Genomic DNA, 12,428 nt, shown 5'->3' with positions numbered 1-12,428 from the left:
TGGATCTGTTTCAGGAGCACTACGAGCCGTGAGCTTCATTTATGTGTCTCTACTAAAAGAGCATGCCAAATGTCCTAAAAACAGCAGGAAAACCCAGCCCACAGGCCTATCCCTTCTTCAATTTTACTTCTAGACAAAGCACATTGATTTTCCAAACAGGAGACAACTGTTCACACAAAACACAAGTAAAGAGATGGGGTTTAGACCTCTCCAGAGGCAACAGAGAGTACCTGGAGCTGCTGGTGGAGCTGAAAGAGGAACTGGGGAGAGTGAGTGGAACTGAGACAGGCAAATGATAACAGCATTTCCTTTCAGATACAAAGGTGGCAGAAGACACCAGCCCTGCTGGACGGGGCCTCCCCCACCTCACCAGAGCAGAGCCTGAAACCGGCACAGAAAAATCATTTCCTTTTCCATTTACCTTGCCTGTGTTTGGGAAGGAACATGACAACACATCCAAACCAGCTGTTATTCCTGGTTACTCCAGGGAAGGAGACCTTCCAGGCACACACATGGCACCAGGAGAGCAGAGCAGAGTGCCCAGCCTCAGGTGGCAGCTCTGAGCCCTGCTGGGACACACAGGACACCAGGAGCAGAGCTCTGGCAGGACACCTTCCTAGGGTGACAGAGTCTGGGCAACCCCCCTGCCCCTGCAGGATCTGAGCCTCGCTGGACACACACCCAAAGCAGCAGGGTACTGCCCAGAGCAGCCCCAGGACAGCACTGGCACCCTGGCACTGCCCAGCCCCACAAAACCACACCAAGCTCAGCAAACCTGGGACAAATGCAGCACAAATGGGGATCCAGCCAAGTGAACACTGGGCTGGTGCTCACACAAGTACCACGGAGAACAGCACACAAATCCTCTGGATACAGCTGGGAGACTAGGCTGTGCAAGCAGTAATACTTCTTAAATTAGTTTACCTGTGAATTTTTATTTAAATCACAACTCTTATTTAAATTACCTTGCTACACAATCTGACCAGTAGAGTATACACCCTGCAGGAAAAGTTTCACCTTCATGAAAGGTAACTTTAAACATCACTGGGGACAGGAACAACATCATACAGGCAAGGCAAAGAAAATAGGCTACTTAAAAATTACCTATTGCAATGGTAAAGAGTGCTATCAGAATGTTACAGAAATATACTGGAAAGTATAAAAAATAATATGGGAAACATTCCTCAAGGACTCATGGATAAACTGCTTCCAGTGCTTTGTTTACTTTCATCCTGCTTCTTCAAGATGCAGCAATCAGAAGAGCCCAAAGTTTAACTCAAACTTGAAATATCAAGGCTATTTTCAGGGTTTTATTATTTTTTTCTTTTCTTTTTTGCTAAAGGGGTTGAGAGTCACATCCTTTATAGTCTATAAAACACTAATTTTGAGAAACATTGGGAATTCAGTAAAGTCACAGAAGAACTATTTGTGGGGAAAAGTTACATCATCACTGCTACGTGCACATCAAAATATAAACAGAGGTATAAAAATAAGAAAGTATTAAGCATTAGCATGCTTTAATACCAAATCCCTTTGAGAAGCTAGATCCCTCACAGAAAGTGACTTTTTTCCAGACAAAAATAAATTACACTAATGTCCTGTAACTAACTGAACTGCACGTTAGTGCAGTCACTGAACACACATCCTCCACATGAACAGGCAAGTTCACCTGACTTAAAAGGCTATTTGAAAAAATGCATAAGAAACCAAAATAACAAAAGATGATTGAACTTAAATAGCCGTAAAGGTAAAAGTGGATCCATTCTGTAATACAACCAAGCTTCAGGTGAAAAAATTGAGAAAAATTCTGACCTGACAATAAAAGACAATTCTGATATCCTGAACAAGCTGTACCCTGGCTGGATCTCTAGGTATGAAGCTAAAAATGAAAGCCAAGTCTCAAGATGCTGTTAATCACATAAAGAAATGTGCTGGAAGGAGCTTTGAAGACCACTCAGTCCCACTGCCATGGCAGGGACACCTCCCACTGTCCCAGGGGGCTCCAGCCCCAGTGTCCAGCCTGGCCTTGGGCACTGCCAGGGATCCAGGGGCAGCCACAGCTGCTCTGGGCACCCTGTGCCAGGGCCTGCCCACCCTCACAGGGAGGAATTCCTTCCCAATATCCCATCCCTCCCTGCCCTCTGGCAGTGGGAGCCATTCCCTGTGTCCCGTCCCTCCATCCCTTGCAGTCTCTCTCCATCCTTCCTGTAGGCTCCCTTCAGGTACTGGAAGGCCAAAATTAGGTCAGCCTTGATCTTCTCCAGGCTGAACAATCCCAACTGCCCCAGCCTTCCCTCCCAGCAGAGCTGCTCCATCCCTCTGGTGTCTCCCTGGGCTGGTCCAGCAGCTCCATGCCCTCCCTGGGCTGGCCCAGCTCTGCAGGTGGGCTCTCAGCTGAGTGGGGCAGCATGCCCCCTCCCCTGCTGCCCAGGCTGAGGGATCAGCCCATGTCTGGGATGTGGCTAAAGACCTTTCTTTCTGGGATGTGTCTACCAAAACTGGACACAACAGAGGTGTTCTGTACCACGGCCCTGCTGGGATAATGCTGAGGACACAGACTGGGAATGTGCAGCACAGCAGAGGTCACACTGCAGCCACCACCTGCTCCAACCCTGCCGTGTCTGCCACTCACTGCTGCCCAGAGCCAGCCAGGGGCTCAGCCAGGGGCTGAAGCTGCAGAGTGCAACCTGCCCAGAGAGGCAAAAGCACCCTGCAACACTCACTGTCAAGCTCTGACACAGGAAAGGATCTCATGCTACAGCTTACAGTGCAAGTTCCAGTAATGTTGGCTGAAACACTCCCCTGACATCTGAATTTAAGCGAGTCGCCTTCAGCTCAAGGAAAAGAAGGCAGCTGCCCTCACCTGGCTGTTTTTTGCTGCTGCTGGGCACTTCTCCGTTGGCCAGGGGCTGGTTGTGGGTGCCAGAGCTGCCTGCTGGCGGGCCGTTCAGCACCTTGGGGGCAGGTCCCAGGCTGGCGGCGAGGGCCGGGAGCTGCTGCCCGCGCTTCAGAAGCTGCTTCTGTTCCTGGTGTCGGAACCGCGGTGGTACTTCCCGGGGAGGGTACCGAGGCGAGGGCTGCTGCTGGCTGCTGGCTGCGGCCCGCTTGGCATTATTAGGAGTGCTGGTTCCTGTGGAAGTGCCGCTGGAGGTGACAGGCTGGGGCTGGCTTACACTGGTCTTGGTTTGTTCTGGCACTGCCCCCACCCCCAGGAAAGAGAAAGTGGGACAAAGTTATTCATGTGAACAGCAACCTCAAAAATTGAAGACTAAGTCAGTATTATTGAGGTGTTTATTTTTTATATTTTATTTTTTTATGAGGTAATAACAGCAGCATTTCTTCTGGTTCAAGCTGTAACTCACCCCTGAAGAAAAGCTCTGTTATCCCTCAGTGACACACTGTCATGGCACAGCCCTGGGAGCAGGAATATGCCTTGCTATCACTCCTAACCAAGTTATCTCAGTTACAGGATGCTGCTAACCAGCTTTCTACAGCTTTTACCGAAAAATCAGCACTACACAGTTTATTTCAGCATTGAACCTTTTCTTAGAAAATAAGTATTGAAAAATTAAGTTTCCCATTTAAGTATTACATATAGAAAGTATAACTTAAGTATTAAGTTATATATAAGTATTACATATAGAAAGCTGCTCTAGCCTGGCCCAAAAAGAACAAGGGGCAAACAGGACCCACGGGACACGCTGCTCAGGAGCCCAGCATGCAGAGGGACAGTTTTCAGCTATCCATGGCCTCGGGTGCAGGAGGGGCTGCCAGCTCGGGGACCCAGCCTGGCAGGACAGTGCTGGCACTGGGAAATGCCAAACGTGCAAGTGCAGCTCCAGATGGTGCCAGTGCCAGGGCGAGGGGAAGGTCACACCACGGGCACAGGGACACCAAACCCAGACATGGCCAGAGCCCAGCAGGCAGCTGCGGGCAGGGCAGGCACCCAGCAGGGCACCCTGAGCACCCTGCTGCCACTGCCACCCCTCCAGCCGCAGCTCAGCTCTGGCCCTCCTCACTCTATTGGTATGTTAATGCACTCCTCAAACTCCTGGGTGAGATATGCATTAAGTGTCAATATTTATTGTGCAGCTTCCCAAGATACCTCAATACTCGACCATGACCTCCCTCAGCACCAGAAATAATGCTACTACATGACTGAGAATGTAGTTTTCAGGGGCTTTTAAAACCATTTAAATATGCTTAAAGACCATTTTATCATTCACTTTCAGGAACTGAGTCATGGGAATACAACAAAAAATAACAACAAACTCGAGCTTTTGTTTAAGGAATCAATTTCAATGTTGTCAGTGCTACTTATGATATAATCTCTGTTTATTTCTACTTTACATATTCTGAAAAACACGAAATAGAAGCCTTTAGAATAAGAAGCCACTGAAGAATCAGCATGTGAGCTGTGTTTTAATGGAATATTGCATTTTGGCTGCTTAAGGGAAGCAGAAAAGAAAAACTTTGGAGATTCCTTGTTTGACAAATGGGCGGGCAGAAGTCTCAGGGTGAGGACACCCAACTTCAGCTGCCCCTCCCAGGGCCCCCAGCTCCCTGTGGGGCACAGCAGGGACCCAGCTCACAGCTGACAGGAGAGAAAGGGCCAGGACACAACTCAATTTATTGTACAGAGCACAGGGAACAGAAAGGATTGAAAGGCTATTAGATAAACCGGGAAGTTGATAAATTCAGATTCCCCAGTTTAAGCTGTCCCCAATATTAAGGGAAGGCAACTGATTCCTTGCAAAATATTTTGATGCACAGGATGAGACAAAAATTGTGTTTCTGACTTTTGGTTCAAAACTGAACTTCACAAGTAGGAAATAATATTCAACAAATCAATTTCATTTGGTGCTTCTAAAATGTCTTGCATTATAAATAAAGTAACTGAGAGTGACTAAGCCCTGAAGGGGGGTGCTATTTAAGCAAATTGCTGAGAATTTGTTGACAATTGCATGCAGAAGGACTTTGCACTTTTCTGCGGTCCAGGTACTGCAACAAGCCCTGAAATTAGAGCACATTTGCTCACACTCCAGGACCTGTGTGAGCAGTGCCCAAAGCACAGCTCCTGGTGCTCCCCCTGTGCCCCTGCCCCGGCTGACTCCAAGGATGACCCTTCAGAGCCTGGAGCACAGTCCAGCTGAGCTGAGCTGAGCTGAGCTGCCAGGGCACACAGCACCCCTCCTGCAGCCCCAGAGCAGCCCTGGCCAGGCCCCAGGCAGGGACACACACGCTCCTCCAGCTCCTTTCCTCCCACTGCCACCCTGAGCAGAAAACACAAACACCCCGGCTCGAGGAGACTTTGATGCACCCAGCACCCCGCAGCACGGCCACTGAGCCACCTCTTCCCTGCCACTTCCCCTCCTGCACACTGCTGCTCGGGGAAAGGGAAACCATTCCACCTGACATCCCCCGGGCACCCAGACAGAGCTGCCAGCAGCACGCCCAGGGCACCCCGACACTTCACTTCCCTAATTAAAGCTGCTTTAACACCAAGTGTGTTAGAACAGACCCCAACAGACCTGCAGGACTCAAATCACTTCTGACTATCAAGGAGTGCAACAAATAAACAAGGTACTGCTGCCCAGCCAGCCCTAAGGCACAGCACCACCAGCACTTCTCTAACAGCTCAGGAATATTATATTTCACACATATTCTAAGCATTTGTTTCCTTAGCAAACACGGCAATTCTATCTACTACGACAGCAGCAAATTGTATAACACATTTGCCAGGTCCCAGGGTTAGGCTACAGAATATACACAGCCCACAATTATATGCTAATTTTCAACTGAAATTATCCAAAGTGCAACAGAATTCCCTTGCCTTGGCTTCCCTCAGAACCACAGAGTAAGTTTTAAGCTATAAAACTCCCCCTGTCCAACATTTTCTGCTCCAGAACTTCTCAGAAGGCTAAATAACACATTAATATTCCAATATGGCTACTATGAATTCCAGCACCCCTAAATCATTACCTTAATATTTTAATTTGCTCTAGACTAGTTGCTTGTTAATAAAAGTTTGTTCTATACACCAGCATTTTATTTTGAATTGCATTAAGGCAGAACGATAGTATTAACAGACTTACAGTTTACCACAGTTAATTGACTAGCAACAGCAAGTTTACAGAAACTAGTATTAAAAATGACAGATTTTCATAAAGAACAAACCTGCTGCACACCCTCAGAGCAGGGGATGGTGGAGTTACAGTTTACAGAGAGATTCCAAAGAAAGACGCTTCCAACTTGTGTTGCTTTCCCACTCTGCAGATTTCATTAGAAAATGGAGGAGAAGCATGGTGTCATTTTACTGCTCCAGGAGCTGCCTGCCAACTCCTCCTGGAGCAGGGGCCCAGGGACTCGCACTCCCCCTCCAATAAAAAAATGGCAGCTGCTTGAGTAACTTTAATGCAGATGGAAAACAGCTCCTGCCTCGCGCGCAAGCAGCGCGGAGCGATCAGCTGCGCCGCTGACCCGCACAAAGAGCAGCGCCAGGCTGGCAGGGAAGCGCTGCTCCCCCCGGGAGCTGCTGCTGCTGCTGGAGCTGCTGCTGCTGGAGCTGCTGCTGCTGGAGCTGCTGCTGCCGGAGCTGTCCCCCGAAAACGCCCGGCGCAGCTCGCCCTGCGCGGCATGCATGGCTGGCAGGGCTGCAGCGCCCAAGGGCAAGCCGAGCGAGGCTGCCTTCCAGGCTGACACACCTAAGATGTAGTGCTAGAATTTTCGTGGTGGAAAAATGGCCGCAGCTGTGAGCTCGGAGCTGCTCTGGAAAATATCTCGTGTTTGCCAAGGCTTTAACCCCTGCAGATCCGCACGGAGGTGAGCGCGCCCTTCCCGCGGGGCTGGCGGCCACAGGCCCATCCCCTGCATTCCTCCAGGCACCCCCAAGATTTCACAGCTAGCAGGAGAGCTTTTCCAATCAGGAAAAGCACGGTCAGGCAGGCGAAAACCCTGACAAAACCCAGCAGGGTTTGTGCAGCCAGGCCATTCCGCCTCGCCGAGAAGAACAAGCATAAGAAGTTTCCAAGGTGGGAAATATGAGTCAAAGATTTCAATTCCACACCCAGCTATTTTTAGAGCACTTTCCGTTTCAGTGGGCAATTCAGTTTGCTCTGCAATGAAAGTGGCACTTTCTGGGCTGCAGCCACAGCCGGGCTGTGCCAGCCCCTGGTGCTGCTGAGCCCCCAGTGCCAGAGCCAGCGCTGGGCACTGCTCATCCATTCCTGCCCACGGACACATCCAGCTGTGAGCCAAGGGCACCTCAGCCCCACCGAGCTCCCACCCTGGAGCACACGCAGAGCCCAGCCCAAGCTGCTCCTGAACAACCTTTCCTTCATTCAGGCTCAGCAGCACTGCCCGGGGAGCTGGGCTGCCTGCAGGGCTCTGCTCTGGGAAATTTGGGATAAGGGACTGACTTGTCTGTCTGTGAGCCCAGCCCAAGCTGCTCCTGAACAGCCTTTCCTTCATTCAGGCTCAGCAGCACTGCCCGGGGAGCTGGGCTGCCTGCTCTGGGAAATTCGGGATGAGGGACTGACCTGTCTGACAGCTCTGACTCCAAACACAGCAGAAGGACATATTCTGCCATGCTAGAGAGAACACCACAACTGACAATTCTACAGTACTTTCAACAAACAGGAACTCAAGTTATACTTGTTTTATCCTAGAGTACCTGGTACAAAAGAACTGGGGAGGCACATGATGTGCCAGCTGCTGCACAAACAGATAAACTTTCCACTTAGCAACTAACTAATAGCCTCGAACTAGCCCAGCCTCTCTTCCCTCCTCTAGTAACACCAGGTGGATCACACCAGGCAGGTCAGAACCCCTGAAACCTGCAGGAATGCCACACTTGCCTTTTTACCTGCAGTATTATGGTATTAAAATGCTGCTGGTACCAGAGTTGTTACCATCTTTCTCACTCCTTTAATTCCCAGTCCTGAACAGAAGAACTCCCAGCTCCACGAACTTCCTTGGAAGGTTCTTGTCATTTTACATGAACACTGGGAGCTGCTTCAGCTGGTACAACAGCAATTTCTTCCTTGGCTAAAACAACAGTCTGGAGCTGTCCAAACTACACTTAAAACCAAGGAATACCCTCCCTTCCTACCCCCAGCACTTAACCAGCTTCTTTTCTGAAAGAGGCACATAATTCTGAATTATTTAGAGATCCTATACTCTTGTATTTTATCTTCAGCTCATGCACAGAATGAATTATTTAAGACATTAACGTGATGGAAACTTGGAAACTAATGAAACATTAATTTGCATCCTGAACACAAGGAGGCAAAACTGGTGAAACAAGGCAAGAGCCATGTGCAACACAAGCTTTGGATTTTGTTCCTATAGAAACTGTAGCAAAAAGTTGTGTATCTGCATCTCATGATGCCTTTTCTTCTACAGCACTGCCAGTTTATATTTCTCTGACAACTCTAAATTCCTGCTGAACTTTATAAAATACTCTTTAAATAATAACATAATTAAGTTGGAACTTAACACTTCTGTCAGTATATGCTAAGCCTCAAAGCAGAAAAAAATAATAATAAAAAAAGTTTAATTACTCTGTCCTTCAGAAGAAAGACATTTTCATTCCACGTGAACATTCCCACCGGGCAGCCTCCCAGGCAGAATTCCTGCCCTCCTGGTTCATGCTATTTTTAGCCATTTGCTCGTGCAGCCTTGGCCCTGATGTGGTGCCAGTGCAGCCCAAGCACACGGGTCAAATGGGCACACCAAGTGCTCATTATCATACAGCAAAGTATTCCACCCCTTTCCTTCTTCACTGTCTTGTCAGACATGTTTTATCACTTCAGAATAAAGCCATTTTTATAGTTCTTTAAATCTGATCTGTTATCCTGGAAGCCTTGTGGCAGGAGTGTACAGAAGAAAACCAACCCTTAGCCTGTATTCAAACACAATGCCATGCACTGCTTCAAAAAGGGCATGCTAAAAAACCAATGAAGAATATTTATTAACTGTAACAGTCTTCCAGCAATTTTATTTAATTTATTTTATTTTAAATTGCTGTCCTGTGCCCAAAGACAAACCTGGAGCTCCCAGTGGGTTTCAGTGGCCACAGGGTGGGATCCCTGCTCAGCCAGGTGCAGCTCAGAGGATGGTGGGACACACACAGCAGCTTCCACCACTGCCAGTGGCCCAGGGAGTGTTAAATTAAACCAGTGTTCCCAGTAAAAACAGGGCTTCAGCAAGCACTCCCCATGGTCACCTCAGCAGCTACTGTGCACTTCCCAAAGAACAGCCGAGGAGCTACAACTCAAGAGAAAGTGAAAAGCACCTTTTTTCCCTTTTTGGAAGGTGGCTGGGATGGAGATCCATACAAAGCCACCCAGAACACCACAGTGCTCCCACCTGCCACGAGCACTGCAATGACAGCTTTTGGGTCACTCTGCAGGGTGAGCCCTCCACAGGCAGCAGTTAAAACTGGACACGTTAATTACTTGCCCATCACGTGTTCCCAATCCCAGCTGCACTTAGAATATTTGTAAATTAAGCCTCAAACAGATCCATTCCATACACAGCTTTCTGAAGTGCTGGTTCACTTTTCAAATGAAGCAAAAAAGGGGAAGGGAAAAAGCAAGAGAGAGAAGGAACTGCAGGTATTATGCCAATGCCTGCTGCTCTGTAAGTAAATAAGAATGGAAAGCAGGAAGAGCAGCACTCCAATCCCTGGATAAACCCCTTGCTGTTACTCTTCTAGACTTTTGTGGTCACTTTGAAAAAGTGCAGCTGAAGTCTCAAGGGTCCCATCTGTCATTTTGGGAGGAGATTTCAGGTGAAACATTTGATTCAACATATTTAAAACCCCAGAAATAATACACAGAGTAGAACTGACTGTAAAGTAACTTACCTTTGATTTTTTGTTCAATGGCCTAGAACAAGAAAAAAGAAGTGTCAGTGATTTGTGCAGATAAGAGAGAAACCACATGTACATATACCACTTCATAAAGCAACATTAGCTTTTGACTTTCCTCTTTTTAAATGGTTTCAAGTTATTTAATTATCTACTTCAGAAGCCTCTCTCTAACCAACCCAGCCCTATTATTCCTTATGTTTAAAAAGCTGTTTAAATGTTATAGAAGACAAAATTAATTTGAAAGATAACTACATGAAACAGACCAAATTAAACTTGCAAATTGAGATGTTTTAAGTGAGTTAAAAACTGTGCCTGGAAGCAAAGAGCTGCTGCCACTTGTATTGCAGAACAGGGCAGGGAAGGGGGAGTGACCTGGAAATGGAAAAGAGTAAGTGAGCAAACGCCAAAGCTTCAAGTCTTTCATTTGCAAGATTCACTGGGTTACACCTGCAATGTGGCCAAATGAGAGATCCATTTGAATAAAAGTTTATCACAGGATAAAACTGCCTGTGCACACTCCAGAGCTTCCTCTGGAGTTTGTGCTCTGCCCTGCCCAGCTGTGACCCAGCTCCTCAGCCTGGCACTGGCCCATGGATGGAGAAGGAGAACTCAGAACTTTTCAGAACCTTTTTGCTGTTTCTGGTGACCTACAGCACCTGAAGAGATCCTGGAGAGCAAGGGGCACAGCCAGGGCTCCTGGCTGCCCTCTGTGCCACGGTGCTGGTGCCCAAGAGAACACTGAACGAGTTCAGGCTGGGCTCCTGCAGACTCCACCACGGCCTGGGAGGTTTTGCTCCAAGGCTGTGCTGTAAACCAAACCAGCCTGCTCCTGGAGCCACAGCAGCACCAGGCAGTGCAACCAGAACTGCTGAGCAGGCTCACTCTGCTCCTCTGAAATGGACATGTCCAAAAACTGCATCTCCCAGCTCCTCTCAAGATCAGGGTCAATACTTAGAATCAATGGCCATGATGAGGATCTTGTCAGTAAACAGGGGCTCTGAAGGATTTACAAGCATTTCTGTGACGTTTCCACTCCTAAACATCTTTGCTGTCAATATTTTCTTTTTTATGAAATTTTTATTCCCTACCATAAATTCTCTCATGGCATGTTTCCATACTGAACAATAAGAAGATATATTAAAATAAGGATGCAGCTGAAAGCCACTGCCTTAAAATGGCACTTTTATTCTACTTGTAAATACACCAACACTGAGGTGCTTCACACCTGAGACTGCCTCAGCTGACCATCAGGAAAAAGAAGGGTCATCCCAGATGAAAATTTAGCTTTCTAAGAAACTACACCGAGTCAATTACAGTGTTCAGTATGTCAGTTACTCTAAGTAACTGACAGTACAGCTAAATTTAAACCATTACTTTAATAAGAAAACACTAGTTTTTACTAGTGATGAAACAAGTCAGCTCCAAGCACAGGGGTTTATTCTCAGTGCTCCACATACCTTTTTTTGAGCAGCTTCCTTCTTCTTTTTGTCTTCTTTTCTCTTTTTCCTTTCTTCCATCAACTGTTCTTCCTCTTCTTGCACTAAATCCCTGAACCACACAGTTTGTAATTAACTCTCCCAAAATACAATCTGTACACACTTAGATTCATTTTAGAACAATTATTTCACAGTGACATAAAGGACCTGGGGAATTTTGCCTCTAATTGGATCCTGTTTCTACAGGGACTGTCACTGTCAGGGCAAGCCACCAGTGACAGGACTTCAAGTGCAGATGTGGTGCCAAGCTACACGTAAGGAGTTCTCTCTTCCAAAGCTTACAATCAAGACTTAGACTTAAATTTGGTTGAAAAGCCAGCAAATTCAGATGTTATTTAATCTCTCCTGAACTGCTGTGACTGAGCTCTGGCACATGGCAGCCTGGAGTGCCACGGAGCCCAAGCCACACAGCCCTGTGCCCCTGCCCTGCTCCAGAGTTCTCTGCCAGGAACCAGCCCAGCGTGGGCACAGCGGGCACAGCCAGAGCTCCCTCAGCCAGAAACGAAACTGCAACCACCAAAAGGGAAACCAAAACCTGGACTGGTGACTAACGACATTCACACCCAGCATTCTGCTCAAACCTGAGCAGGAGCAGCACTGCCCAGCTTGTGCTGCTTCACAACGCACCCCCAAAGCTCTCTGGAGAAAAAGAACTGACAGTGTCAGCGTGGAGCAGTGACTACACAGTTTACATCTGCCTGGACACACTGAGCTGGCTCTGTTTTAGCCCCAAAGCACCCATAAACCTCCAGTTTTAGACAGCCTGTCAGAGCAGTGCAAACTGAATGTATTAAACCACAAGATAGTCCACAGGTACTAAAACTTTCATTACTTTTCTAGATATATAAACAACCAGTTAATTCTACTTTTAACTCAGCTCTAGTCCCTTTCAAGGCAGTGCAGGCATCAGCTTCCACTGACCAAATTCTGGCTTTTAAGATTTTCTAATAACAGAAAGCAAGCACCAGTTACTTCTTTTAAAGAAGAGCTTCTGATGTGCTAAGGTTTGCAAAATAATTAGCCAGGAGTGTTATTTCTGAGAGCCCCTGCTCACTGCC

The 12,428-nt window shown here is 47.5% G+C and overlaps 1 protein-coding gene across 12 annotated transcripts in view; it reads right to left on the bottom strand.

Annotated features, from left to right (window-relative positions):
- The window catches only part of TNRC6A (trinucleotide repeat containing adaptor 6A), a 41,072-nt gene that overhangs the window by 21,033 nt on the left and 7,611 nt on the right, over positions 1-12,428 (bottom strand). For all 12 annotated transcript variants that reach the window (XM_064390725.1, XM_064390724.1, XM_064390729.1 and 9 more), the window contains 3 exons: positions 11,332-11,422; positions 9,869-9,890; positions 2,864-3,196 (listed from right to left, as the gene is read on the bottom strand). In XM_064390725.1, coding sequence (XP_064246795.1) covers positions 2,864-3,196; positions 9,869-9,890; positions 11,332-11,422 — 446 coding nt within the window. The remainder of the gene's footprint in view (positions 1-2,863; positions 3,197-9,868; positions 9,891-11,331; positions 11,423-12,428) is intronic.

This window comes from Passer domesticus, chromosome 15 (assembly GCF_036417665.1).
Source record: "Passer domesticus isolate bPasDom1 chromosome 15, bPasDom1.hap1, whole genome shotgun sequence".
In the NCBI taxonomy this organism is placed as follows: domain Eukaryota; kingdom Metazoa; phylum Chordata; class Aves; order Passeriformes; family Passeridae; genus Passer; species Passer domesticus.
Note: the sequence above shows the minus strand (reverse complement) of the source record. Positions and strands in the feature narration are given on the sequence as shown.